Source organism: Abrus precatorius, unplaced genomic scaffold (genome assembly GCF_003935025.1).
Source record: "Abrus precatorius isolate BTA unplaced genomic scaffold, Abrus_2018 Scaffold4, whole genome shotgun sequence".
Taxonomy (NCBI): Eukaryota; Viridiplantae; Streptophyta; class Magnoliopsida; order Fabales; family Fabaceae; genus Abrus; species Abrus precatorius.
In genome coordinates, this window is record NW_020874384.1 from 18,720,206 (window position 1) to 18,745,765 (window position 25,560).

Consider the following 25,560-nt stretch of genomic DNA (forward strand, 5'->3'; position numbering starts at 1 on the left):
GCGTGTTTCAATTAATGTTAAGAAATTAGTAAACATGACAATTAGTAGTGTTTGAATTTATGTTTGGATTCATAACCAGTCATACATAATCAAACATCCACGTTATGAAAAACAAAAAATTCATTGGGAGAGTGAATGTTATATTACGTGTGAATAGTGTGGGTAGTTTACCATGGGATGCATACCAACCGTCCTTATAATAAGAAAAGAAAGGAAACGAACCAGATACCTTAATAACCGCGACATAGTTATACAATTTATGAGCTAACAAATACAAATGATTCAACTAAAATATAACATGCTACACAGTTTATATACATCATTTGGCACTTTTCGAAAAAACCGAAAAAAAAAAAAAACTTGCATTTTAAAACGAGAACTTCCAATCTTGACTACTAATATGATCAATCATCATCATGCAGGAATGTCGCAAGGCCAAAATAAGCGCACCTGTTAGCAAGTAACACCATAACTTATGATATGATGCGTTAGCAGTGAAAGTAGGGCCGGTCATATACATACAGTTATATATGCTTGTTACTTTCATCGTTGAGCTTCAGGTAAGCATTTTTGTTGCGAAAGATGCGTTCTCAGGCTACATTCTCTGACCTGCTCGTGTAAAAGTTTTGCTGATGAGCTTGCAGGCATACAGTTGAGTAAAGGAATAACAAGTCCTATAACTTCATGTATTCATCTAATAAAAATGAGCAGAAGTACTTTAAGCTTCACTGCCTCTTTTAGATACAAAATTTACCTGCATGGCTTTGACCTTTGATAGAAGGTCTTTGCATTCATCAAGCAAAACATGCTCCTTTGCACTCAAGTTGGCAACTTCAACCACCAATGAATTTACATGTCCAACCTATCAATTGCAAGTGCATTTCATAAATTTTGACACGTCAATAGAACCGTACTGAAAGCCACAAGGCCCAAGGCATCACAATGTTGCCAATGTCTAACCCTTTTGATGGTAAATACTCAAAATATCTTAATTCAAGTTTAACAAGATTTTGAAACCAGAACTTAGTCGTAGCTCTGACACGAATCTCAAATCATAAACATAATGAAGTTTAAATGACGCAAACATGGAGGACAGGGTTGCACAGTCAAACAACAAGGATGAGGGTTCCATTCTTTCTCCCAAAAAATGAATCCAGAACTGACAGAGTGGTGAAGTTGTAAAAAATACAAGTCAAATTTAGAAGGGGAAGGAAATGGGGAGAGATACAGATACATGTAGACAAAGTACAACTTTTGAGCAGGTGGTAACGTGTTTACAAATAACAGAACAAAAGCATAAAAGGAAAATCAGAAGCTGGAACTGTAAGGATGGTAAATTAAGCAAAATTTTGATTCCAATCTCCACCCGCATAATTTGTAAAGAAGAGCTTCGGCAATTTGCAGCTACGACCTGGTTTATGGGGATGCTAAAAGTATAGTATTTTAGGATGTTATATATATATATATATAGAAAAATGACAGGATTATCCTAATGGGGAAGGAGAAGATGAAGCATATGGGTTGTATTGGCAACAGCTCATTTGTTGGAGTCTATACTCAAACCCTCCTTTTGGATCACTCAAAATGGCATTTGGTAACAATTTGAAGTCTTCTCTCCGAAAGTTGCTCACCGCGTATGATAGGGAATTAGGCACTGTTAAATTATTATTTTAAGTGACGAAGTAAATGAGAGAAGCAAAGAATAACAAGAAAAGTCTTTTTTATCTTCTGTCCTGCTGATAGTGTTGGACTACAAGTATATAACAAATAATATTTTACCCGCATAATCAGAATCAGAGGCCAGGATATCCAAGTAATTTAAATTATTAATAAATTCAATAAAACTTATCTACATTCATAATTTCAACCAATAATTAACATCAAAGACCCCAAAAATCACTTTGGTGAAAAGGAATATGTACCTTTGGTGACAATAAGCATAAGGAGGTTGCCATTGCCCGCATTACATCCACCGCTGAACAAATCGCATCCTTCACTTTCAGCCCATGAGCCTGACAAAAGCTTTTTTTTCATATTAATCCCAAAATATGCTAAGCTAATACCAACTAAACCAGTATAACACTATCTATTATGAAAGGAATAAAAGAATAAACAAGAAGCAAAAGCGAAAAAAACCTTTGCCACATCAACAACAGGAAGCCGGAAAGTGCTAGCCTTCAGTGCTTGAATCGCTCCTGAAAGTGAACCACTATACACCGAATCCAAAGTACCCCAATCTTCCAAATACATCATCTACAGAGAAAAAAAAAAGTTTCAAAAATTGAGAAGAATTAACCAAGTGGAATTTAATGGACAGAGTAATGGACTATGGAATTTGAAATCGAATCAAGCTAAAAAAAATGTATAAGCAATTTCGGCAGCGGGTAACGATAGATCTTACTTGCTCCCTGAGGATGGAAGTCAGCTTAAACTGTAGCTTCAGCAATTGTAACTCTCTTCTTTTGGCACAAACAGATTCTCGTAGTTTACAGGTAGACGCCGAAGCATCATAGAGACAATTCTGTTACATCATAGGGAAAAAAAATTCAGACATCGAAATTTGTATTTAATTTTAATATTAATTAAAATAAAAATAAAACCATACCTCTGCATTGAATTTCTGTAGAGAGAGGTCAGTATCTGCTCTGGCATTTACAAAACGCCATTGCAAGAGTCTGTTATACAAAAGTCTCAACGAATGTCCATCAACAATTCGGTTCTCTCCTATTCTCCCTCTCTTAACATCAACAGCAAAACTCAAAATAGAAGGTTGGTTGCTGGTTGAAGCATTATTGAGAGTAGGTGACGCTCCATTTCTGAGTCGAGAGGGGCTCACGCCTCTAGAAGAAGATGCTACTGTGGGAAGTTTGTTCGGTGATGGAGGACGTGAAAATGAAACTTGGCCACGGCTATTGAGAACTGCTCGTGGAGACGAAGAAGTATCGAACGGTGATTTTCTCGGCACGGCGAGTTTAGGTGGTGGAGCGTTGATTGGTTTGGATTTGCTAACGGTGATCCAGAACGACTCGCCCTGAAACGACACGGACAAGCTCCTAGTTGTGGTGGAAGTCAAGAGCATCTTTCCAGACGGTGTCATTTCGGTGGCGCCACTGCGAGGTCGGTTTCGCTCCACCGACTCTGATCTTTTGGAGCTCAACGGCGAATGGCATGATGATGACGTGGCTTGTCGCGGTTTGGGCGTGCGAGGTGTGAAACTGTTTTCGGGTTGTGAGGGGGTGGAAATTACAGCTACCATTGTGCTTGTGATACCGTGAAGCTTCTTCTGGTTACATAGAAAAAGCTAAGGAAAAATTATTGAAAATGTGATGGGAAGGATGTTTTGACAGTTACGCTGGTGGAAACCCAGATTTTGGAGCGTAACCGTCGTATCAAGGTTATTGAAGTGTGGGGCAAGGAAAGTGTGCCGCCGACGGTGGGTGTTCGGTAATTCTATACGGATTTACACGTCAGAGCTTTGGTCTACGTTGACTGTTCATCTTTCCTTCTTCTTTTTCTCAATGGTAATTGGTAAATGCCAAATAGCAAAAGCAAACGTTGCTCTACGTTTGCAACCACAAAAAAAAATGTTGCTTTACTTAAAATAAAAATATTTTATTAAAAATATATAAAAATAGATACACTTTAAATAGTTTTTATGTATTTTAATGTAGTTTTTAGTAAAAAAAATGTTTAGGTCCATGTGCAAATTCCTTATTACTAATCTGGTCTTATATTTGCATATTATTTAATATATTGGATCCATATAAAAATGAATATTACATAAATTATTATAAGATAAAATATTATCTTATTTTTATAAATATGACTAAATTTAGACGACTAAAATTAACAACTAATATTATTTAAGGTAAATTATATAAAGATTAAAACTAATAAAAAATTTAAACATTGCAATTAAATTTAATCATATTTATAAAGAATAAAAATATGTTTGAGTAATTATTATATTATCAAATGTGTTATTTCTGTTAATATTACACAAATCACTGTATAAACAATATTAAATAAATTGTTATAGATTAAAAAATTTATATTATTATAATTTCACGATTTACTGTGCAAATTTTGAATAGTGTAAGCATTAAACTTAGAGATTTACTTATTGTCTGGTTTAATCGGATGCAAAAGCGAAATACATTAAAAAATGCGACAGTATTCATAAGTCATTAAAAATATTTCAAAGAATATATTTAACATCTGCTGACCTATATACCTAGTAAAAAGTCATTATTGCTTTAATGTTATTTAAAAAACAAGTATAAATATTTCTATAATATATTTTTTAATTTTCTCATTTATTTAAAAATATACATTTTTAAGATATTAAATATATTTTATTTTTTTAAATATTATAAAAATACTAGTTAATAGTATGTGTAATTACCCATCAAGTTCACTGAAGCATTATAAGAAGCTATGAGAAACTTTTTTTATCTTAAAAAAATAATAAAATTTCACTTTAATATCTAAAATATGCAATTTGACTAAATATAAATTTTTAGTTTCTTAAATTAACAAATGTGTTAGTTTTTGTCATTAAGAAACATTAAAACTAAATAATACAGTGATAGTTTATGTAACACAGATAATAATAGTGGACAATTTTTGTCTGACCCAAAACTTCATATATATTTTTTAAATATAACTTAACAAGTTGAAGATCTATCAATCCAAATCTCATCCCTCGATTTCATATTTCTCTCTTTTGAAACACCCTAACTTCACATCTCTTTTCATACCTTATTGTCTCCAGTCCTTACTAAGTCTACTTTTTTTATCAAATTTGTTTTGAAGTTTTGCCAAAATCTTTAGGTGCAAGGCTTGAATCTAACAGTTTAGACAGAAAAATTCAAAATGAAAAAAGATTTGCACCATAAACGTCGTTACAACAGTGGTCAAAATAAAAGAATAAAAAAAGAGAATACTATAAAAAAAAAAGGTGCAAAAGACGAGGTAAGAACATAATTATTTGAATTTCTAAAAATTAGAAGAAGATTATTTTTTTAAATATTATAAAATAAGATTATTTTGTATATAAAATTGGATTATTACGGGTTATTTAATATAAGAAATTATCACTTATTTACTTAATTTTGATTAAATAATATTGCATATTTCAATAACCAAAGTAAATAAATAATTTATAATAAAAAAAAACCACTTAAGTAAACATGAAACGATAAAGGTTAAATTTCCATCAGAATTGAAGAGATCCGAATAAGGCTCATTGGTTATGATTCGCTTAGCTTGATGATAGTGTATAATCGGAAGTTCACCTAATTTAACCCAAAAGCACCTTTATTTTTGGGTAAAATATAAGAAAATGCCAATGGTTTTACAAGGCTGGACAAGGACAACATATCATAAGATTAAAGCCACTTTGAGCGCCCAACTGACACATCCATGCTTTTCCTACTGACACAAACGCTTTCTTTACGTGGATATTTAGCAATGCAAAATAAAGTTATATTTTTTAATTTTGGAATATATATATTTTAAATATATACATAATAAATTAAAAACAAGAGATGCAATATGATATTATCTACAAATGATAGAATTGTTTAGTAATTTGTTATTAACTGACAAATTATGGAACCGTCGTTTCGACCAAGTGACATCAAGTACTGTTATCTCCGATGCTGTTTAGTCAATGCGTTCATGAAGCATAGATAATAAAAACAATAGTAACTGAAAAAAGGTATTTACATTGCCATTTCCCCAACTGTTTGCTTAGAAGTTCAAAACATGGGAAGCATATGAATGAGTATAATTTCTAAAGGAAACTGAAGTGACTTACTCAAAGGTCGAGCACTCCATAAGAAAAGGAGAATAACATCACGAGGGAAAGTATGTGAGTGGGGTTGTTGGTTAAGAGGACCACTTAAAAGACTTATCATTAACTTGATGACCAGTTAAAACCAAACTCTTGTCATTACAGTAAAAGAATCTTCTAATTTGAGTTTCTTATTTAGATAATGTCTGCGAACATAAGCATGTTCCCTCACATTGAAAGGTTCTTGGGGCGTCTCGAATGATGCCTGGCTAGGTCCCATTGCCATGAGTTGTATAACTTAGTCGGAAGAATATTGTGTGTTTGAGCAACTTTATTTCTGCTATCTTACTTTTTTTGTTAATCCTAAATAAAGTTACATTCTGAAGACAAGTTGTTCTACACGCCGCATTACAATTTTAGTGAAATCAAGGTACCAAACCCATTAAGATACAGAATTAAAGCTGCTCCTATCACAGGATGTGTTTGGATAAATATTTATTTAATGAATTTTATTATATAATTTTTACTCTCCAGCTACTGTGCAAACTCTAAATCAACAACTGAAATCTCACTGGAGATAAAGCAATTGGCAAATTACATATACGCTGCCCTTCTAGCATATCCCGGTTTAATGTCAACAAACACCTGTTCATCATAGTCCATTTTTTATTGTCTTTCAAGTCACAAAAAAAGCCAACTTTTTTTGACATTATGCTTTGTAATAAGCATTAATAGAAGCCAAGAATAGCTATTCTCTCTTAAGTTAGATTGTAATGATCCAGATCAACATTTATTAACAGTTGTATGTTGCGTTATATTGTTTTATAAACTAAGAAAGGATTGAAAATTCTTCTAGCTCAATATAAATTCTGTATAAAAAAAATATTTTAGAAACATGAGATTTAATTCATAAAAATATTTAACCATTGGATGAATTTTTATCTAATTATGCAATTTTAATGTGTTAAAAAACAAATCAATACAACCCGTAGATATCATGAAACCAATGTCAATGTATTCAATTTTTTTTTTTTAACATTTTCCTGAATCCAAGGCTCAATGTAGGTTTTGAATGACATTTGACTTCAATTTGTTATTTATCTTCTTTATTAATAATATATGATCTTTCTTTCTTTCGTCCTCTTTTATATTTTTTTATTCGTCAAAATCTTTGCAGCCCAATATGCTAATGACTCCATTTATCAGTTAAAAAAGTAATACAGAACAATAATGATAATGATGCATAAAAAACAGTAATTGTCATGTCAATACTCAAACTTCTTATTGTGTTTTTTCTTATTTGATGTATAAAAAAGATTACATTCTACATATTTATTACTGTACATATTTATAACAAATATTATAATTATTAAGATTTAAAATATTTAAATTCATTTGATTGATTAGTGATATGGATGATTAGAATAAATGTTGGTACATGTTACAAACAAAAATAACATATTAATTATAAATTATATTTAATAAATATTTATTGAAATTAATTATAATGTTTTTTATAATTTAATAATTAAATTTTTCATTAATTTATAATTATTACCTTTAAATTATATTTAAAGAAAGTTTATTATAATTGATTATATATAAAATTTTATATAGATAGTTATATAATTTTAAAAAAGACAACAACAAATTTTCCATGAGTGATGTTTAATAAAAATTATTTAAATTTATTAAATATTAAAAAAATATAATTTCATTGTGAAATATTAAAAACAGAACAAAATATTAATTAAATGACTATTATGTTATCATGTATTTGATTGTCATTTTATTGGTAGTTTATGGATGGGAAATAGGAGAAGAGATTGAATTTTTTTTTTAGAGATTAAGTATGATCATTCTTCTAAATATCTCAATTGTTATTATTATTTTTGGTCACCACACAATACAAATCCCAATTCTTAACCTTTTGTTAGAGATTTTTTAATGCTATATCACACCTAGGGCCCATTTTCCAAGATTGAAGCTAAAATTCCGAACTCCATGCCCAAACCACAAGCCCAATCCAATTTTTTGCTGGACTGGGTGGCATTGGTCCATGCAATATGGGCCTAATACTTGATAATATTTTTTATTATATTTTATATAAAAATGGGGAATAGAGAGCCAGATCAAGAGTTATGGGGTTTGAAATCTATCAGTTTGCAGCGACTAGCAAGGACCTACCCATTCATCTCACACGCGGTGTTCTTGTCAGAAGCCGGTGACTGTTTCCTGAATTGTTCTTCAGAAATCAATAAGTTGAATTTGAATACTTGTTTTCGTCCCCAATTAGCTAATTTCCAAGGTTAGTCTCTCTTATTTTGCTCGCATGCCCCACATGTTTGATTAGTTCTAGCTCAAGTCTCTTCAGTGATACCTTTCTGGTTGGAAGGTGTCTCTAGTCCTCACTACTTAGATAGATTTGGTTTGTTTCAAGTTTTATATATCTATTATGCACTGTTTATCATCCTTATAACTAGAGACTTCTTTTAGTGCCATTCTTCATTTTCTTTATTGGTAAAGTTTATTTTACCTATTTATTTATTTTAGTAAAGAAAATTGCTGGGTATGTGGCTACAAGCAGCGTTAATAAGATATGATTAAAGTCTCCTGTCAGCACAGACTAGGTTGTTCCAAAAATTGAATGGCTAAAGTTATCGTCTTATAATCTTATTAAACTTTATGCCATAAGCAGAATACCTTGTTAATGGATGATAGCAATTTAGTTTCTTTCTTTCTCCCTGCATGTATTCCTTACATTTTTTAAACCATTGGTCCATGGGCACTTCTAAGCTAAACAACGTGCTTAAGTTTCGCTGGGCTTGGTTCTAGGCCATAGACACCTAAGACAGCCTTGTTCAACACCCTAATATAAATATATAGAGCCCCGCATGTTGCAGTGAAATGAATTGAAATCGTGTGATTCTAAATTTTGTAGTAAAACAATGAACAACATGCATATATCCTGATGCATATGTTGATCACACTGTTTAGGTTCAGCTGCTTCCTGTATTAACTAAGCATTGTGTAAAGGAAATTTCTTAAGTGCTATTGGTTAAAAAGAACAACCAAGACAGCTGTGCGTAAAATTGCTATGGACCCATCTATAGTGAAGCTTCTTGAAGATGACGAGGTTTTCTCTTCCCTTCTCTATACTTTCTTTTCAAAAAGCATCTGCTGTTACTGAATTGGGGCTTAACATATCCTATCACTGTGTTTGGATGTCCCCAGGATGAAACTATGCACTCAGGGGCCGATGTGGAAGCATTCCAGGCTGCATTAAATAGAGACATAGGAGGAGATGCTTCTACTTCTCAGCTTTCTGGTTCAGACACAGGTATCCATCAATTTACTTTATTTTCTGAGCTCATGCATTTAACAGTATTTGAGGGCATGAGGTCATGTGGTCAAATACTGGAAACAACCTTTCTGCTTGTAGGGTCAGGCTGCATACATCTTACTCTCCTTAGACTCAGGTATTAGGTTGCCCTTTTATGCCTTTAAAGGTATCTCTCTCTTTTTCTCTTATTCTGGTCCCTTTGATTTTTTGTTGTTATGCTATTAAAATTTGCCATTTCTTAAACCAATGTGAGTATTTTGTTTGTTCTGTTGATGGCAAGTTAATGTACTGTGCCTCAAGTTTCATCCCTTCCAATGTATAATGAACAAACCACCTTCAAAATTCCAAATCTAACTTCTTGGCAGAAGCTGAATGAGAACTAATCATAGTGATAACATTTGGTTTCACTTTTTTCATCTCACTTACCCTTTCCTCAAATGAAAGTAAGCATGCCTTCTCTAGCAAGCTGCCTTGTGCAAAGGCAGTTATTATAGCATTCCAAGAAACGTTTTTCCCTAGAATGTTGACAAAAACTCTATGGTCCATCCAAAACCCCACTTGAACCATAAAAATGTTACTCTTGTTACTGATAACATTCCAAGCTGCCTTGTGAAAATGCAGTTTTTGCTTTTGTTTGCAAATTGATGTGGATAGCAGATTGATTATCATCTTTTGTTATTTAATTAGTTTTCTTGCTAACAATCAATCTCTTGAAGTCTTAATGCTATTGTTTATTACCAAAAAGAACTATGGAAAACCTCATCACAAAAGCTAGCTGTTGTAGTTGAAGAGCTCTAGACTTTATGAGCCATACATTAAGATCTCATACTTTGAATGTGAGACTCAAATTTTATACTTTGAATTAGATCCCAACATCCCACCATGCTTCACAATCTCAATGCCCACATAGTTTCAGTGTGCACTTGTTCTTTGATGAATCTTGGTAAAAACCTGTTATGTCAAAGTCAGCACCTGTGTCACTCGGTTGCAACTAAGAGACATGGTTGTAAGCATTGATAACAAGTGACAAGAACCTTGGAGCACCATACCACAAAAGTTAGTTGTTGTTGAAGAGTCTAAAACTTTATAAATCTCTCACTAGGATTTCATTCATCCAATGTAGGACTTAAGTCTCATACCTTGCAATAGGATCTTAACAAATACATTTGTCCTTCTAATTCTCATTTACTATTTGAAAAGAAAAATTTGTATCTAATTGATTAGTAATAACTATTAACTTGTTCATTAGTAATGAGATATTATTGGGTCCAGTTTAAAAATACAATCAGAACCTTAGGAGCATAAGAAAATTATATTGACTGTTGATTCATGTGATTATTGTATTTGCTTGGTAAATTCTTTGTTGCACATGCTTTGTGTATTATGATTCCTTCATTTTTGTCTGAAGGAAGCAATAATTCATTGAGTCAGTCATTACCTAAGTGGCCAACTTCTAGCCAGGACAACCAAACTGACTGCCAAAATCAAGAACCTAAAAGTGCACAGCAGCAAGAGCAACATTCATCTGAAATGGAGCTAAAGGAACAAGGACCTCTTGTGGAACAGCTACAGAATGTTGCTTCGCAGGATGCAAATAATCTCCCTTCATCTCAGAAACAATCTCAAGATGAATCTCTCCAAGGTCATAATGTACAAGTTTCTAACCAAAATTCACGAACAATTGGAGTTCAGAACTCTGAAAAAGATCCTGTCTTTAACCAAGAGGCAGTTAACACGCATAATCCCAACCATGAATCGCAGTATGCAAAACTGCAGCAGATGAGTAATCAACAGGCCACAGTGAATGAGCAGCCTAGCAGCCAGATCAATCGGAATAAACAGGTACCATTTGGCCTGTTGCTCCCTATATTGATTCCCCAGCTTGCCAAAGACAGGGCCATGCAACTTCAAACTTTATTTAATAAATTGAAGGTGGGTTTATCAAACCAATTTCACTACCATGTCCTTTCCCTCCTTCGTGTTAAATTTGTAAGGCTTCGCCATATTACTAACTTTTTGTTTTGTCAATTTCGTTTCTATTTGTTCCAGAAAGATGAAATACCCAAAGATCATTTTGTGCGCCTTATGAAAGGTATTGTAGGGGATCAGATGCTTAGATTGGCATTATCGCAAGTGCAATTACAGGTGGGTAGAGAAGATGGTTTGTGTAGTGTTAGATATGGCTTTTTCTTATTTCAGTTAAATATTAACATTGTGTTAACCTAAGAATCATCCTTTTATACTGTTGTAGCCAAGATCAAACTCAGGGCCTACTGGGCAGCAGCATCCTGTAAGGATGCCAAATGTTAATTCAGGTGCACCAAAATTTAATGATCCCCATGCATTAGCACAGCTGCATCAGAGAAGTACTAATGCTGCTGCTGCTGCAGACCAATCTCATAATACTTCTACAACTGTCCAAGCGAAGAATGAATCTCAAGTAGAACCTCAAGGAGTGCAACCAAACCAATTACCACCATCCAGTTCTAATGCTGTTGGTCAAGAAACTGAAAGATCCTCACTTCACATACAAGGCCTTAACAAGCAGCAGCAACAGCATCTACATTTCCCTTCAGCATATGGTAGTAGTGGCAGTAATTACAAACCTTTTTCAGGCTCAGCCAGTAATTCCACATCTTCTCTCAGACCACAACCTCATGATTCACAAATGAGGCAAATTCCACATCAGAGCATTGGTCCAAATCAATTAGGTGGGGCAACTCAGGGTTTGATTGGTATGGTAAAACTTGAACAGCAAAATTCTTTCAATGATCCGAAGAGAATGCCAGGTGGATCTGTGTCACCTGTGGTAAGCAATAGTGTGTCACAGCAACCTTCAAATTCTTGGCAACCATCAGCACACAAAGAACAAAATTCAGGCTCATTTTCATCAGTTTCATATGTTAAAAAGGAACCTAATGACCTTTTTTCTACTGAGCATCAACATAGGCATAATTTGTCTAAATTGCATGGGTTGCATTCTGTTAATTCTGCACAAATTGAACAGGGTAGTAGTGCCAATCAAGGCACCCTAAAGGAGGATTTTTCAAGAGGCCTTCCAGCATCCACAAATATGCCACATTCAACATCTGCTAGCTTGCTGCCGCTCAATTCTGCTTCCCCTTCTGTATCTCAACTTGACCCGGGTGTCACTGTAAGTTGGAAGCTAATATGCTTGTTTTTGTCTAAGATATAATGAACATATATTGGGGGCCAAATAGTGTCCAAAGTTGTTTTTATTTTCATGCACATGATGCATCCTATATTAGACTATAATATATTGAATGCATCTTCACTGTAAAATATACAGAACACTGGTTTTTCAGTGATTTGTATTCAGGAAATAGTGTCACTTATATTGTTAATAGAAAAATCCTTTTTCTAAGACTATAATTCTGTGAAACATTTTGTGATATTTGACCTTTATTATCAAAGTAATCAATATATTCCCTTCTTTTCTTTTTGTTTTGGTAGAGTTATTACAGCATATTTGATGGATTGGGAAGCTTTGTTACATTGATTTTTTATTTTGTTCTTTTGTTTAGGAGGGTTCCTTATTCTGTTTCTCTTTGCTTCTTTTCTTTCTGTCTCTAACTTCCTTCTTTTTATCAAAAAACAAAAAGAACCAAGTTATCAAAACTAATAATCAGAATAAGTATGATTTTTCCTTATTGTCAGTAATGAAGAGTGATATTTAGAGTCCTATCTTAGTAGTTCATAATTTTTAGGAGTATTAGGATCAGTAAATTGTTACTTCAGTTAACTTTATTAGATCTATTCTAGTGATACTGTATTAATTTTGCACTAATAGGTGTGTGGTCTATAATGAGGGTTGCGTTTGCATTTCTTAGGTAATATTAGCTGATTATAATGTCCATGTCTCCTTTACTTGGCAGGCAGCATTAAAAATTCATGTTCTTTGTTGGAATTCTCCCTAGAACCCATCAACCAATTGCGCTGGCTCTGAGATTTTACCTTTTGTAACTAAATTATTATTGCTTGCAAAATTGCTCTTGCCTTGAGATGCATACTATTAAATATTAACCTTTGATCCACCTTTGTTTTCTACTGCCAATTGATGCAGTACCTTTTACATCTAAGATTTTGCAAGTTCAATGAAGAGTAACAAGGGTACAATTATGTGTTTAGTTTCCCTTTTTATATCCTTGGGCTTCCAGTTTGCAAAGCACTCTGCTATTATGAAATGTTGATTTAATTTTTTTTGTTATTTTTTCCCCCTTAAACACCAAGATATCGTTCTGTCTGTACACAGAACATGCCTTGTGTTTCTAATAATATCTTCATACTTGGGGATACCTAATTTTCTTGCACCCTTTTGTATTTGTCAGTTAAGCTCTCAGATTCCATCAAACACTTCTGGCATAAATGCAAGAACACCTCTGAAAAAGCCTTCTCCAGGCCAGAAGAAACCACTTGATGCACTTGGTTCTTCACCTCCACCTCCAAGGTGATATGTAGTATTGTTATGTTTCATGATTCACTTGTTTCTGGGTTCTCACTGATTTTGATATGTGCATATCTGCTTGTTATCCTACAGTAAGAAACAAAAAGTGTCTGGGGCATCTTTGGAGCAAAGCATTGAACAACTTAATGATGTTACTGCTGTTAGTGGAGTTGATCTTAGGGTATGATACTTTATCAGGTTGAACTAATCATATAGGTTGGAAATGTGTACTTGTTCATTTAAAACCTGATTCCTTTTCTATGTTTCTCTCTTTTAAAGGAGGAGGAAGAACAATTATTTTCTGGGCCCAAGGAGGACAGTCGAGCTTCAGAAGCATCTCGAAGAGTTGTGCAAGAAGAAGAGGAAACTCTGATTTTGCAGAAGGCTCCATTGCAGAGAAAAATGATTGAGATTAGTTAGTCCTATTTATGCCATTTTATTATTTCCATACTTCATAATTATGTGGCTATGTACTAGTCCTACAAAGTCTCATGGCTTTTTTATGTTGTTACCTGTGGCAGTAACTGAATGTGGCTTGAAGGGTATGGGTAATGATTTGGAGAGATGCTTGTCACTGGTGAGATTCAAACAATTATTCAATTTTTATTGCAGTACGATTGTATGTTATCTTATGTCTTAAAGTAAATGTTCAGTGTGTGGAGGAAAGAATGCGTGGAATAATAAGTAACATGATTAGGATGTCAAAACAGGTCAGTTATTTTCTCTAAACTGCTTGTATAAATAGTCTTTTTCATCTATGTATAAAATTTCTTATTTTAAATAATTTCGTTACCAGCGGGTTGATTTTGAGAAGACAAGACATCAGACTGTTGTCACCTCAGATGTTCGACAGCAAATCATGACAATGAATAGGAAAGCAAGGGAAGAGTGGGAGAAAAAACAGGCAGAAACTGAGAAGCTCCGGAAACTGAATGATGTGAGTTCTACTTCTTGGAATCCTGTGTTGAGTTTTCTGACACAATATAAGCCTTGTCCCTGCATGGATATACTTTTTTATGATTACTTCTCTGACCTATGTGTTTATCAGTTAAAACCTTGTAATGCTATTCTTAAGTATAGGTAGAAGGTAATACTGGAATTGATGGTGACAAAGAGAAGGATGAGGGACGAACTAAATCAACAAAGGTACTATCCTTTTTTTGTGTTTGGTAAAGGTGTTATATCTTCTTAGATAGTACATTTCACCTGTATCTACCTGGGAAATCTTATCCTTGACCGGTCATATTCTGCAGGTGAACAAAGAAGTGGATGACAAGATGAGGACAAATGCGGCAAATGTTGCTGCCCGAGCTGCTGTTGGGGGAGATGACATGCTGTCCAAGTGGCAGCTTATGGCTGAGCAAGCCAGACAGAAACGTGAAGGGGGTATTGATACTTCATCTGGTTCTCAGCCAGCTAAAGATGTGAGTCGCAAATCTTCATCAACATCAGGAAGGAGTACAAAAGACAATCATGCAAAGGAGAAAAAAGGTCCAACTTCTCTTGCAACTTCTGGTGGGTTTCTTCTCTGTTTTTTACGTATCATTTCAACTGAGTAAGTAACTCGGTAGCAAGAGGGGAGGAAAGTTTTCACATAGAAGAAGAAGATAGGTGGACTGCAAGGATATATCACATAGAAGGGAAGAACTAAGCCTTGGCCAATATCGTTGTTTTGGTTGGAAATGTTTTGGTAAACATAATTAACTAAATGTAGAATATCCCCCTCTTCCCAACTTCTTTTAATTAGACAAGTGAGAACAAACAATGTTGCATGTTTTCCCCCAAGTTCCTAATTTTTGTTATTGTCTACTTTAAGTTAGTTGATAAACTGATTCTGCTAATCCAGATATGCATAAAATAGTGTTGTAAAATTCGTAGTTCAACTTCAATAAAACAGTATACCTCCACCTTCACCGGGTAGCAAATAATGTTTGGCTTGTACATACCTACTGTCTGATTAAACTGTGCAACTTTTTAGTTGACATTCTACCTGTTGATGTTATATGCCAACAGGGGCTGCTAGAAAATTTGGGAGAAATCATGTCACCGCACCTCAATCTAGTGTAGCTCGAAGCATCTCTGTGAAGGACGTGATTGCGGTCTTGGAGAGGGAACCTCAGATGTCCAAATCATCACTCATTTATCGATTATATGAGAGGATTCATTCTTACACCTCAACTGAATAAGGTAAAAATGAAATACCTAGGTGATGTTGGGCTTCTGATTTCATCACTTTGCTTATCATGATCTTTTGCTTACCAACTGACATAAGTAGGTCCAAGTTGGTCATCTGCTGAATTGACTTGAGATTTGTTAATATCACCACACTAATATAACCTGGATATTTTACCGGTAGTTGGGTTTGCTCTTATATTCAAGTCACCTTCTCAAAAGCTGAATTGCCCATTTTTTGTCCAGCCTCTAGATTCTTCTTTTTATATTCAAATCACTATAGGGTAATTTGGAAATAGTGAACTTAAACTGAAACTCCACACCGGACAAGATTGAGGGTTCTTGGCAAGGACTTGTTCCTTTAAAATCACTGCACATATGGCTCCACCTCACTTAAAGTTAACTGTTTAACTGACAGAGCTATCAAACTGTAGATAGGGTTGTACTATTTCAATGTCCAAATATTTAGCACCGATGATGCACTGCATTCACTTGAACTTCTAATTGTACAGATCAAATTTCTGTAGATAACGGGATGTATATCAACAGTAGTTTGAAAAAGACCCCCTACACGTTCAATGGAAGGAGACCTGCAATTATATATTTTTTCTCATTTAAGGTTTATCAAACATGGGAGTTTCTCCTAGAAGGACACAACCGGACGGAAAATACTTGTTTTATAGCAGTCATCGTTCACATCGCTGCCCTTAGGGATAGGTAGCAGAATTATTGTGTACTTGCAGAGGTTGGACTTACTTCAAAATTGTGTAGATATAAAATGACATGTAAATGTATGTATCTACCATTCCTACTATAAACTGCGAAAGTGGACTTGATTTATTTCTGAATGGGAGTGATTTGTGATCTGTACATTTGAAGAGTCAAACTTGTCAAATGCCTCCTCTTGAACGGTGATTCTTTTTATCACCCTTTTTTTGATAGCTATAATACTTTTTTTTGTCACTTTTAAAATGTAACTTTTGTATTTAATATATTTCAAAAGTTAAATTTTGGAAGTGACAATAAAAGGGTGTTGTGATTAGTAAAAAAATGCGATAGAAAAAGAAATTTCTCTCTTGAATTGAGAAAATAAATTCAATTACTGATAGATGATCTCTTTTGTATTTTACAAACAAATTCACTATAAATTTTATCCTATTTATTGTCATCCTGTTGCTCACACAAGTAAAATACAAGGCAAAAGAATTTTTTTTTTTTTGGGTCAACAAGGATATATTCTACTATATATAGAAGGAAAGAACAGTTTTTTTTTTCCGTCATGAAGGAACCTTCTAATTGCATATGTGTTCATGATACTCATGTTCGACAATGGGACTTGTGGGTCGATGGCAATCGATTCACGTGAAGTAAATGTTGGGAGGCGCAATTCGAAGACAAAGCGTATATTCTGTTTGCAACTGTGACCGATGATTTATTGCGTGGCATTCTATTGCCTATTGGCAATGTCAAAATGTGTTGGTAAGTTGATAATGTTGAGCAGTGTGTTAAAAACACAAAGTCTCTTATATGTTTTCAGTTATTAGTTAATTTATTTTTATGCTTGAACTCCATTTTTCTTTTAAATTCGTAATTTTTTGTAACAAAAAATTCGTATCAATATCACTACTCTAGGCCTATATATCCTCTCTATTTAATATGATCACAAGATATTGTGAATCATGAAAAAATAGAGAGTAAACTTCATAAATAGTGAATCATCATTATTTATTTATTGTTAGTGCGTTAAAATGTAGGAGCTGCAACCAATAACTCGATAGTTATGACACCGTCGTGAGCGAGAATTATTAAGATGCTTTACATTTGTGTGTGTGATTTAATCTTTTTAATGTCTCTTAAGTTTCTGTTGTTATTGTTTTAATGTGTTATAATAAAAAAAGTATAAATTATGAGTTATTATATACAAATTTTAACTGTCCTTGTAACCTTTGGGTTCGCAATAATGTTTACTTAGATTCTTGAGGTTGTATCGTTTGAACGCATCAGAAAACACAAAGCAACAAACAACTTAACGATAAGATATTTGGCATGCGCGTCTACTCATTTGCAAAATTGCAAATGCTTTTCCAATTGCATGTGTTTAGTTGATATGTTATAATTATGATTCATATGTGCTTTTAAGTTTTGTTGGTTGTCATTCTAGTCAGAAGGAACGTAACAAGTCAACAAAAAATGAATTCTACAATTGATTTTCCTAATCCTTTTGTCTTTTTTCCGGTATGAGAATGCAACTTAACGGCTACCATACCATATAATTTCAGATCTTAAAAATTGTGTATTAATAACGTAGATTCTGATATCTTTAGTCACAGTGAATATAGGTGTGTGTATATATTATATATTTATTAATTACCTGTAAAAATGTAAAAGTCAGTCAGTGACTTATTATTTCTGCCGCAAAAAAGCTAATCCATGAAGTAATAAATTTGTGGTTTGATATTGAAATGCATGTAATTTGGCCGAGACTTAAAAGTCATTTTCTTCATATATGGGCCGCTGTAACTTAGAGACCACAAAGCAAACATCAGATTCCATTAGGTCGAAACCATACAAAGGATGACAGTGTATATATTGTAAATGATTCTTATCTTTCCTCCTTGGTGGCTTATTATTTCATTTTGTCTATTTACTTCATTTGGTGATTATGCTTACTTCCAAAATCTACAGCATGTGGGAATTGAATGAATTTGTTGTTTACTAAGATGGTACAGCTTAGGCCCCTTAAACTTTATTGTGCTTTGTCTAGATATATGGATTATCTCACTTTCTCAACTTTCTTGCGGTAAAGCGGGCCTGATTGCAAGCTCAGCAACGTTCAATTGTTACACGACTTGATTCAGAACAAAAAAAATGCTTGTCCCGCATTCGTTTTGGATGTCTCCGAACATATATTGAATAGTCTTGCAAGACAATTGGCACTTTCCATACGCGGGTATGACACGAGAGTTCTGTTAAGGCCCTAGTTTTTTGCTTTTGGTTACACCCTACTTAGGCTTAGGTACATACAAATAGTGAAAAATCTAGAAAACATCCTAGTAAGCATTGGATTGACTCTAAAACCAAGTGGAGGAAAGATGTAAGAGAGAACAAAAAAGTCAGAGGGAACGGAAAATGCAGATGAAATAAGTGGAAATAATGTATTGTTTGATTGATAAAATAAATGAGAAAGAAAGGAATCATTTTTTCTTACTTGTTTAGATAAGTGGAAGAGTAAATATATATTAAGTAAAATGAAATAGATGAATATAAGTAAAAGTTTATATTGTAAGGAAGAAAAAAAAAAAGGGTAAAAGTGACAAACAATGTTTTCATTTTCTATGAGGTCTGCATGCATGAGACGAGAGAAAGAAATGAAAGATCTGGTGCATCACGAAGGGAGAAATTTGTTCGAATCCTGCACTAATAAATTTCTATTTCTCCTCATTGTTAGATGTTTGTATGATTAGTTACAATAATGCATATTATTAGATGTATAGATGGTAATTGATGATGAATTCGACCATTTCTCTATTCTGTATATAAACTTATTAATTAAAAATATAATAAATACTTGGTTTAGCAGATATGTTTAGCATTGATGAGTGGTAGGTCCATTCAAGGCAATTGCCACAATAATGCACACTCTATCTTTCTAAAATACTGCACAATTCTTTGACGATGGTGAAATATCAGAAATTTGAACTGTAATAACTAGCATTGATGAGTGGTTTATTCCACTATATATTTTAGTGGACTATAACAAGCAATATCTCAGTGGGTTCGGTAGAAATCAAATATATGAAATTTCATAGATTGTATGGGTATTTATAAATTCAATAAAATATAAAATTTAAAATATGGAAAAGTTGGTTGTTTAATTAATAAAAAAAATATTTTATAGATATTAAAAGCATAAAGTAAAGCATAAGATATAAACATTTAATTTTTTAAAGTAATTTAATTGATTAAATATTATTTTGATAATAATTTATAAATATTTTGTAATACTTAATGATGATAAAAATATTAATTTAAAATAAAAAAACTAAAATACTTCTGATGTAAGATAATTAATTAAAGAGAATAACTATTAATCTAATTTAATATAAAAATTCAACAAATATATATTATAAAAATGAAAAAAAAGTGTAACTATCTACGATTTTTAGTTTTAAAGAATAAGAATTCTAGTTTAATATTATATGTGTAAAGACAAAATAATGTTATCTTATCTTCTTATTTATCCTTTACCATTTTCCACATGCGCATCCTTGATTGTCAAAAAAGCAAAATAATAATTGCCATTTAGTTTCTCGTTGATTGGGTAGTGCGCCTATACAAGGAAGAATCCTATGGTCGACATGTTTAATTTAATGTATTCTTAGTACTTAAATTGAAGTTATGTCGAATGGGCCACTACGAACCAATTATAAAATGAGTGTAAAAAAGTGCTTTATTTAATTAATAACATTATTTTATCAAACAATTTTTAATACCAAGTTATTATTTTTTAATTATTTACTATTAATTCTTAGAACTGAAAATAACATTTTAAGAAAATATCATTAACCTTCATATATTTTCCTTTTTAAATATTTTAGTTTTAATATATTTTTAATATAAATTGTCAATCAAATAAAAATTATTTTAAATATAATTTTAAAAATAATTATTATAACAATTAATAAATTTTAATATATAAAAATTAATAATTATATGATAATACAAAATTTACGTTCATGTATTTCAACTAATTTCTTTTTAAAAATTACTTTTAAATGTCAAGTAAATTAAATGATATATATATTGATAAATTAATATTTTTTCTTTAATTTTTTAACTATATTACTATATCAATCAAATAAAAAATGATAATAATAATTAAAAAAATTAAATACAGTCAACAATTTTTTTTAATTAATATTTAAAAATTAAAAATACTAATTTTAAAGATAAAATCAAACTAAAAAGTTGATTTACTTTTTTATCTAATAGCCTTTGTTATCAGAAATGAGAGGGCTCACCTTGAACTTTAAAAGAGTGTTTTAAAATAATGTAATGACAATATTTTAATTATATGTCACTTCAAATATGTTGAGGTTATTTTTGAATTTAATACACCCTTATGTATTTACTAAAGAATATTTTTTATAATAATTAAAATATAATTTGATAAATAGTTTAATACTATATTTATTTAATAAATTTTTTTATTTTATAAGTATTTATATCATAAATTTAATCATAAAATATATTAAAATAAATTAAAATTTATGAAATTATAAAACCTATGCATAATTTATAACTTTTATAAATTATTTTCAGTTTATTTCATTACATTTTTGGGTATAAATTATCAAAATAAACTATTTTAACTTGTCAAAAAATTATATCATTAAATTTATGACAAGTCATTACTTCAAAAAGAGTTTATTAAATAAATATTTCAATATATATATATATACACTAAATATATTTTTAATATTTTAGTTTGTTTACTTGCTAGTTGCACTTATAGTTGAGATAGTACATGTACAGCAAGCTATAAAATTGACCGTCTATGCTTGACTGTCTCCCACTTTCTTTTTCTTTGTAAAGTACATATAAACATTTTCAAAGAACGTGATGATATGTAAAAGTATATAAGTGGAACAAAAGGAATTCTATTTAAGTATGATACATATGGTAAAAGAGATATGGTCAACCACTGCATATATTTATGGTATCTTTTAAGATAGCTATTATGTGGTTTCCAACTCAAGCTCACTAAATTTGCAGAAGATATGTTAAGTATCTCCCACCTACAGTTCAAGATTCTATTTTCACACTAATAGTTAAAGCATAGTTATTACTTATCCGTTGAAGTAGATGAACATAAACCATTTTTTTTCACACATTCTTTGAATGTTAAGGGATGTAATTGATGAGAGTATTTAATTTGATAAGTGAATAAAAAATAGATAAATCACATGTTATATAGAATTAAATCTAAGTTTTTATTATTAAAGTGCTATCTTAATAATCATATACAATAACAATTAAATAAGACCATCTAAGTTCATTAAATTTATTAATTGAAAGTATAAGTAACAGATTGATGCTTTTAACTTTCATACTCAAATTACCTCTAATTTTAAATAAATTGGAGTTTAAAAAAATTATATTGCAAGTATTTGGATAACAAAAGATGACAAATTACCTCTTATACATACAGTCATAATGATCAAAATAAAGGAAACTAAACGTAAATCATTCACAATCCTAAAAAATAAATAAAGAAAAATATTCATTTTATCTACTCTAGTGGAAGCACTTCTCAATGACGATAAAAGTTTAGAGTGGAGTGTCAGAGTAAAAATATGTTAAAAAGAATAAATTAAAAATATATATTCCTAACATTCCTCTAATATTTATTTTAGTGTTTTATGGGCAACACTATCTTGCATCCAATTATTATTATTGTTAAGTTTAATCAATTTTTTAGTCTTTACAAAAGTTGCACAACTTAAATTTAGTTAATGTAATTTTTTATTATAATTTAATATCTAATTTTTCACAAATTATTATTTTTAGTGATGTGATCTAAATAAAAGCTAACACTTGACAATATTTGAACTAAGTCAATTAAAATGACTAAAACCAATAGTATGGAAAAAAGTAGAAAGTATATCCTAATAAAAAAATTTATAGAGTAAATTCAAATGGTATAATATGTAGAAATAAAAAAATCAAACACTTAATTAAGTTTTACTAATATTATCTTTTAAGAAAAACTCTAAAAGTTCATCAAATTTTATTTTAAAATAATATTATTTTATTACGTAATGAAAATGAATGAACGGGATTAATGCAGTGACGATACCAACTCTATGACCTATCCCCGCAGCCTCAATAGTTCATATCAATAATAAATACCAACTATCACTGCATTTCTGGAGCAAATTCAGAAAAGGCCTGAGACTAAATTGTGCTAAAACTCTAATGGTGAAGAGAGAGCACATTAACAAGATGAATGTGCTGATTATCAAGTGTCTTGAGATTGCTTTGCTGCTAGTTTTCTCTGGCAGACATATCATAGCAGAAAACTCGAAAAAGACATACATAATTCACATGGACAAGTTCAACATGCCAGCAAGTTTCAACGACCATCTTCTGTGGTATGATTCATCACTAAAATCAGTGTCAAATATTGCAGAGATGCTCTACACATACAAACACGTAGCTCATGGTTTCTCCACAAGGTTAACTACCCAAGAAGCAGACTTACTAGCAAAACATCCAGGGGTTCTCTCCATTATCCCTGAAGTTAGATACGAGCTTCACACAACTAGAACACCACAGTTCCTTGGATTGGAGAAAACCATCACTCTTTCACAGGCCAATGGAAAACAAAGCGAAGTGATTGTTGGAGTGCTAGACACTGGCGTATGGCCTGAGCTAAAAAGCTTCGATGACAGGGGGCTTGGGCCAGTACCCAGTAGTTGGAAAGGTTCGTGTGAGAAGGGTAAAAACTTCAACCCATCAAACTGTAACAGGAAACTTGTTGGTGCAAGGTTTTTCTCCAAAGGCTATGAGGAAGCTGTTGGACCCATTGATGAAAAGATAGAATCAAAGTCACCAAGGGATGATAGTGGCCACGGAAGTCACACTTCAACTACAGCAGCAGGTTCTGCAGTTGCAGGAGCAAGCCTTTTTGGTTTTGCTAATGGGACAGCGAGAGGAATGGCCACACAAGCCCGAGTTGCCGCTTACAAAGTGTGTTGGCTTGGTGGGTGCTATTCATCAGACATAATTGCTGGAATTGACAAGGCCATTCAAGATGGTGTCAACATCCTTTCCATGTCTATAGGGGGAGGTTTGGCGGATTATTACAAAGACGTTGTTGCAATCGGAACTTTTGCAGCCACAGCTCATGGAATACTAGTTTCTAATTCAGCAGGAAATAGTGGGCCTAGTGAATTAACTTTGTCTAATGTGGCTCCTTGGGCAATCACTGTGGGTGCTGGAACTATAGACCGTGACTTCCCTGCCTATATCACCCTTGGAAATGGGAATAGATACACTGGAGTGTCCCTTTACAATGGCAAACTGCCACCTAATTCTCCACTGCCAATTGTTTATGCTGGTAATACGACGAGTCAAAGCGAAGGAAATCTGTGCTACACTGGTAGCTTGATTCCTAAGAAAGTCTCGGGAAAAATCGTCATATGCGATCGAGGAGGAAATCCAAGGGTGGAAAAGAGTTTGGTGGTGAAGAATGCTGGAGGCATTGGGATGATATTGGCAAACAATGAAGAGTACGGGGAAGAGCTAGTTGCTGACTCCTATCTCCTCCCTGCAGCAGCTTTGGGTTCAAAATTCAGCGATGAGATAAAGAAGTACGTTTTCTCAGCTCCCAAACCCACGGCTAAAATTGCATTTGGTGGCACCCAGATAGGAGTTCAACCATCCCCAGTGGTGGCAGCTTTCAGCTCCAGAGGACCAAATTTGGTCACACCACAATTACTCAAACCAGACCTGATAGCTCCAGGAGTGAACATCCTAGCTGGGTGGACTGGTGCAGTTGGACCTACTGGCTTAACCGTTGACACTAGGCATGTGAGCTTCAACATCATCTCAGGAACATCCATGTCCTGCCCCCATGTCAGTGGGTTAGCTGCCCTTCTTAAGGGAAATCACCCAGAATGGAGCCCTGCAGCTATAAGGTCTGCTCTCATGACCACAGCCTACAGAACCTACAAAAATGGCCAAACAATAAAAGATGTTGCCACTGGCCTGCCAGCTACCCCATTTGATTATGGTGCTGGGCATGTTGATCCAGTAGCTGCTCTTGATCCTGGTCTTGTGTATGATTGTACTGTGGATGACTACTTGAGTTTCTTCTGTGCCTTGAACTACACTTCATTTCAAATAAAGCTTGTAGCAAGAAGAGATTTTTCCTGCAGCAAAGGGAAGAAATACAGAGTGGAAGATCTCAACTACCCATCTTTTGCTGTTCCTTTTGACAAACCAGCCACTGTCCAGTATAAAAGGGTTTTAACTAATGTCGGTACTCCAGGAACATATAAAGTTTCAGTTTTGCAGTCTCCCTTCGTCAAGACTGTGGTCGAACCACGAACGCTTAGCTTCAGGGAACTAAACGAGAAGAAGAGCTACACGGTTACGTTCACACCTTCTTCAAAGTCTTCTGAAACAACCAGCTTTGCTTATCTGGAATGGTCGGATGGGAAACATAAGGTTACTAGTCCCATTACTTTTAGCTGGAATTGACTCTGACATTAGAAGGCCCCAACTCTGAATTGCCTGTTTCAAACATGGTCGAGTGCGAGAATAACTGTATATCTTTGCTTTGCTTTTGGTCCAGCAAAGAAGCCTGATAGAGCCGGCAATGTGTCTTCTGTTTTCATTTGAAAATCACTAAAGAAAAATTGTAAAGGTAAGAAACAGAGTAATGGCGTATCTGAATAAATGAATAATAGCATTGAACGGTAGTTCATATTTACCAAACATTGCGTTCGTTGGAGTGCGTGGAAGGTACATCTAACAAATGATTGATCCATCGCATACATGCGAAAGGCATTTTACCAACAGTACTATTTTTTTTCCCTTCTGGTGAAAAGTGACGTGCCAAGACTCAGCTCTTTCGTCATCGTCTATCCACAGGTTATCTAATCAAGAATTTTCTAACGATTTGCTTGAAAGTTTAATTTCAGTATCAATATGACATGATCGATATATAGGTTAAAAAATCATCAAGTAAATGAAATGGGGCATAACGTATCTAAC

The 25,560-nt window shown here is 33.0% G+C and overlaps 3 protein-coding genes across 19 annotated transcripts; 2 read left to right on the forward strand and 1 right to left on the reverse strand.

Moving 5' to 3' along the window:
* Positions 1 to 718: 718 nt before the first annotated feature.
* LOC113866264 (QWRF motif-containing protein 2-like) lies at positions 719 to 3,256 on the reverse strand. Its single transcript, XM_027501142.1, has 6 exons — positions 2,606 to 3,256; positions 2,402 to 2,521; positions 2,137 to 2,253; positions 1,923 to 2,012; positions 915 to 1,046; positions 719 to 862 (listed from the first exon to the last, which is right to left on the reverse strand). The coding sequence occupies exons 1-6, from the start codon at positions 3,254 to 3,256 to the stop codon at positions 719 to 721; spliced, it is 1,254 nt and encodes a 417-aa protein (XP_027356943.1).
* Positions 3,257 to 7,925: 4,669 nt separating this feature from the next.
* LOC113865460 (transcription initiation factor TFIID subunit 4b-like) lies at positions 7,926 to 16,942 on the forward strand. 17 transcript variants are annotated; one of them, XM_027500031.1, is made up of 18 exons: positions 7,932 to 8,105; positions 8,795 to 8,933; positions 9,032 to 9,137; positions 10,549 to 11,072; positions 11,190 to 11,285; positions 11,392 to 11,455; positions 11,531 to 11,949; positions 12,148 to 12,294; positions 13,490 to 13,608; positions 13,699 to 13,786; positions 13,885 to 14,020; positions 14,127 to 14,182; positions 14,259 to 14,315; positions 14,402 to 14,542; positions 14,686 to 14,751; positions 14,859 to 15,096; positions 15,619 to 15,792; positions 16,290 to 16,650. In XM_027500031.1, the coding sequence occupies exons 2-17, from the start codon at positions 8,895 to 8,897 to the stop codon at positions 15,789 to 15,791; spliced, it is 2,469 nt and encodes an 822-aa protein (XP_027355832.1). In that variant the 5' UTR covers positions 7,932 to 8,105; positions 8,795 to 8,894; the 3' UTR covers position 15,792; positions 16,290 to 16,650. The 17 variants fall into 17 exon arrangements, 14 of the variants coding, with proteins under 14 accessions (XP_027355819.1, XP_027355829.1, XP_027355822.1 ...); XM_027500030.1 differs by having other exon boundaries at positions 10,549 to 10,782; positions 10,870 to 11,072; positions 11,392 to 11,949; positions 14,859 to 15,120; XM_027500029.1 differs by having other exon boundaries at positions 7,939 to 8,105; positions 14,859 to 15,120.
* Positions 16,943 to 22,640: 5,698 nt separating this feature from the next.
* Positions 22,641 to 25,204, forward strand: LOC113865016 (subtilisin-like protease SBT1.7). The gene has a single exon (XM_027499325.1). It carries the CDS (start codon positions 22,756 to 22,758, stop codon positions 25,042 to 25,044), a length of 2,289 nt encoding a protein of 762 aa, XP_027355126.1. The 5' UTR covers positions 22,641 to 22,755; the 3' UTR covers positions 25,045 to 25,204.
* Positions 25,205 to 25,560: the final 356 nt, after the last annotated feature.

Coding starts and splice junctions, on each gene's coding strand:
- LOC113865460 (XM_027500018.1), top strand. CDS start 8,895: ATGGACCCATCTATAGTGAAGCTTCTTGAAGATGACGAG. Junction 11,286..11,391: donor TATCGCAAGTGCAATTACAG/GTGGGTAGAGAA, acceptor ATACTGTTGTAG/CCAAGATCAAACTCAGGGCC. Junction 14,183..14,258: donor TGGAGAGATGCTTGTCACTG/GTGAGATTCAAA, acceptor GTAAATGTTCAG/TGTGTGGAGGAAAGAATGCG.
- LOC113865016 (XM_027499325.1), top strand. CDS start 22,756: ATGGTGAAGAGAGAGCACATTAACAAGATGAATGTGCTGATTATCAAG.
- LOC113866264 (XM_027501142.1), bottom strand. CDS start 3,256: ATGGTAGCTGTAATTTCCACCCCCTCACAACCCGAAAACAGTTTCACA. Junction 2,522..2,605: donor TACAGAAATTCAATGCAGAG/GTATGGTTTTAT, acceptor ATGATGTAACAG/AATTGTCTCTATGATGCTTC. Junction 863..914: donor CTTGGGCCTTGTGGCTTTCA/GTACGGTTCTAT, acceptor TGCAATTGATAG/GTTGGACATGTAAATTCATT.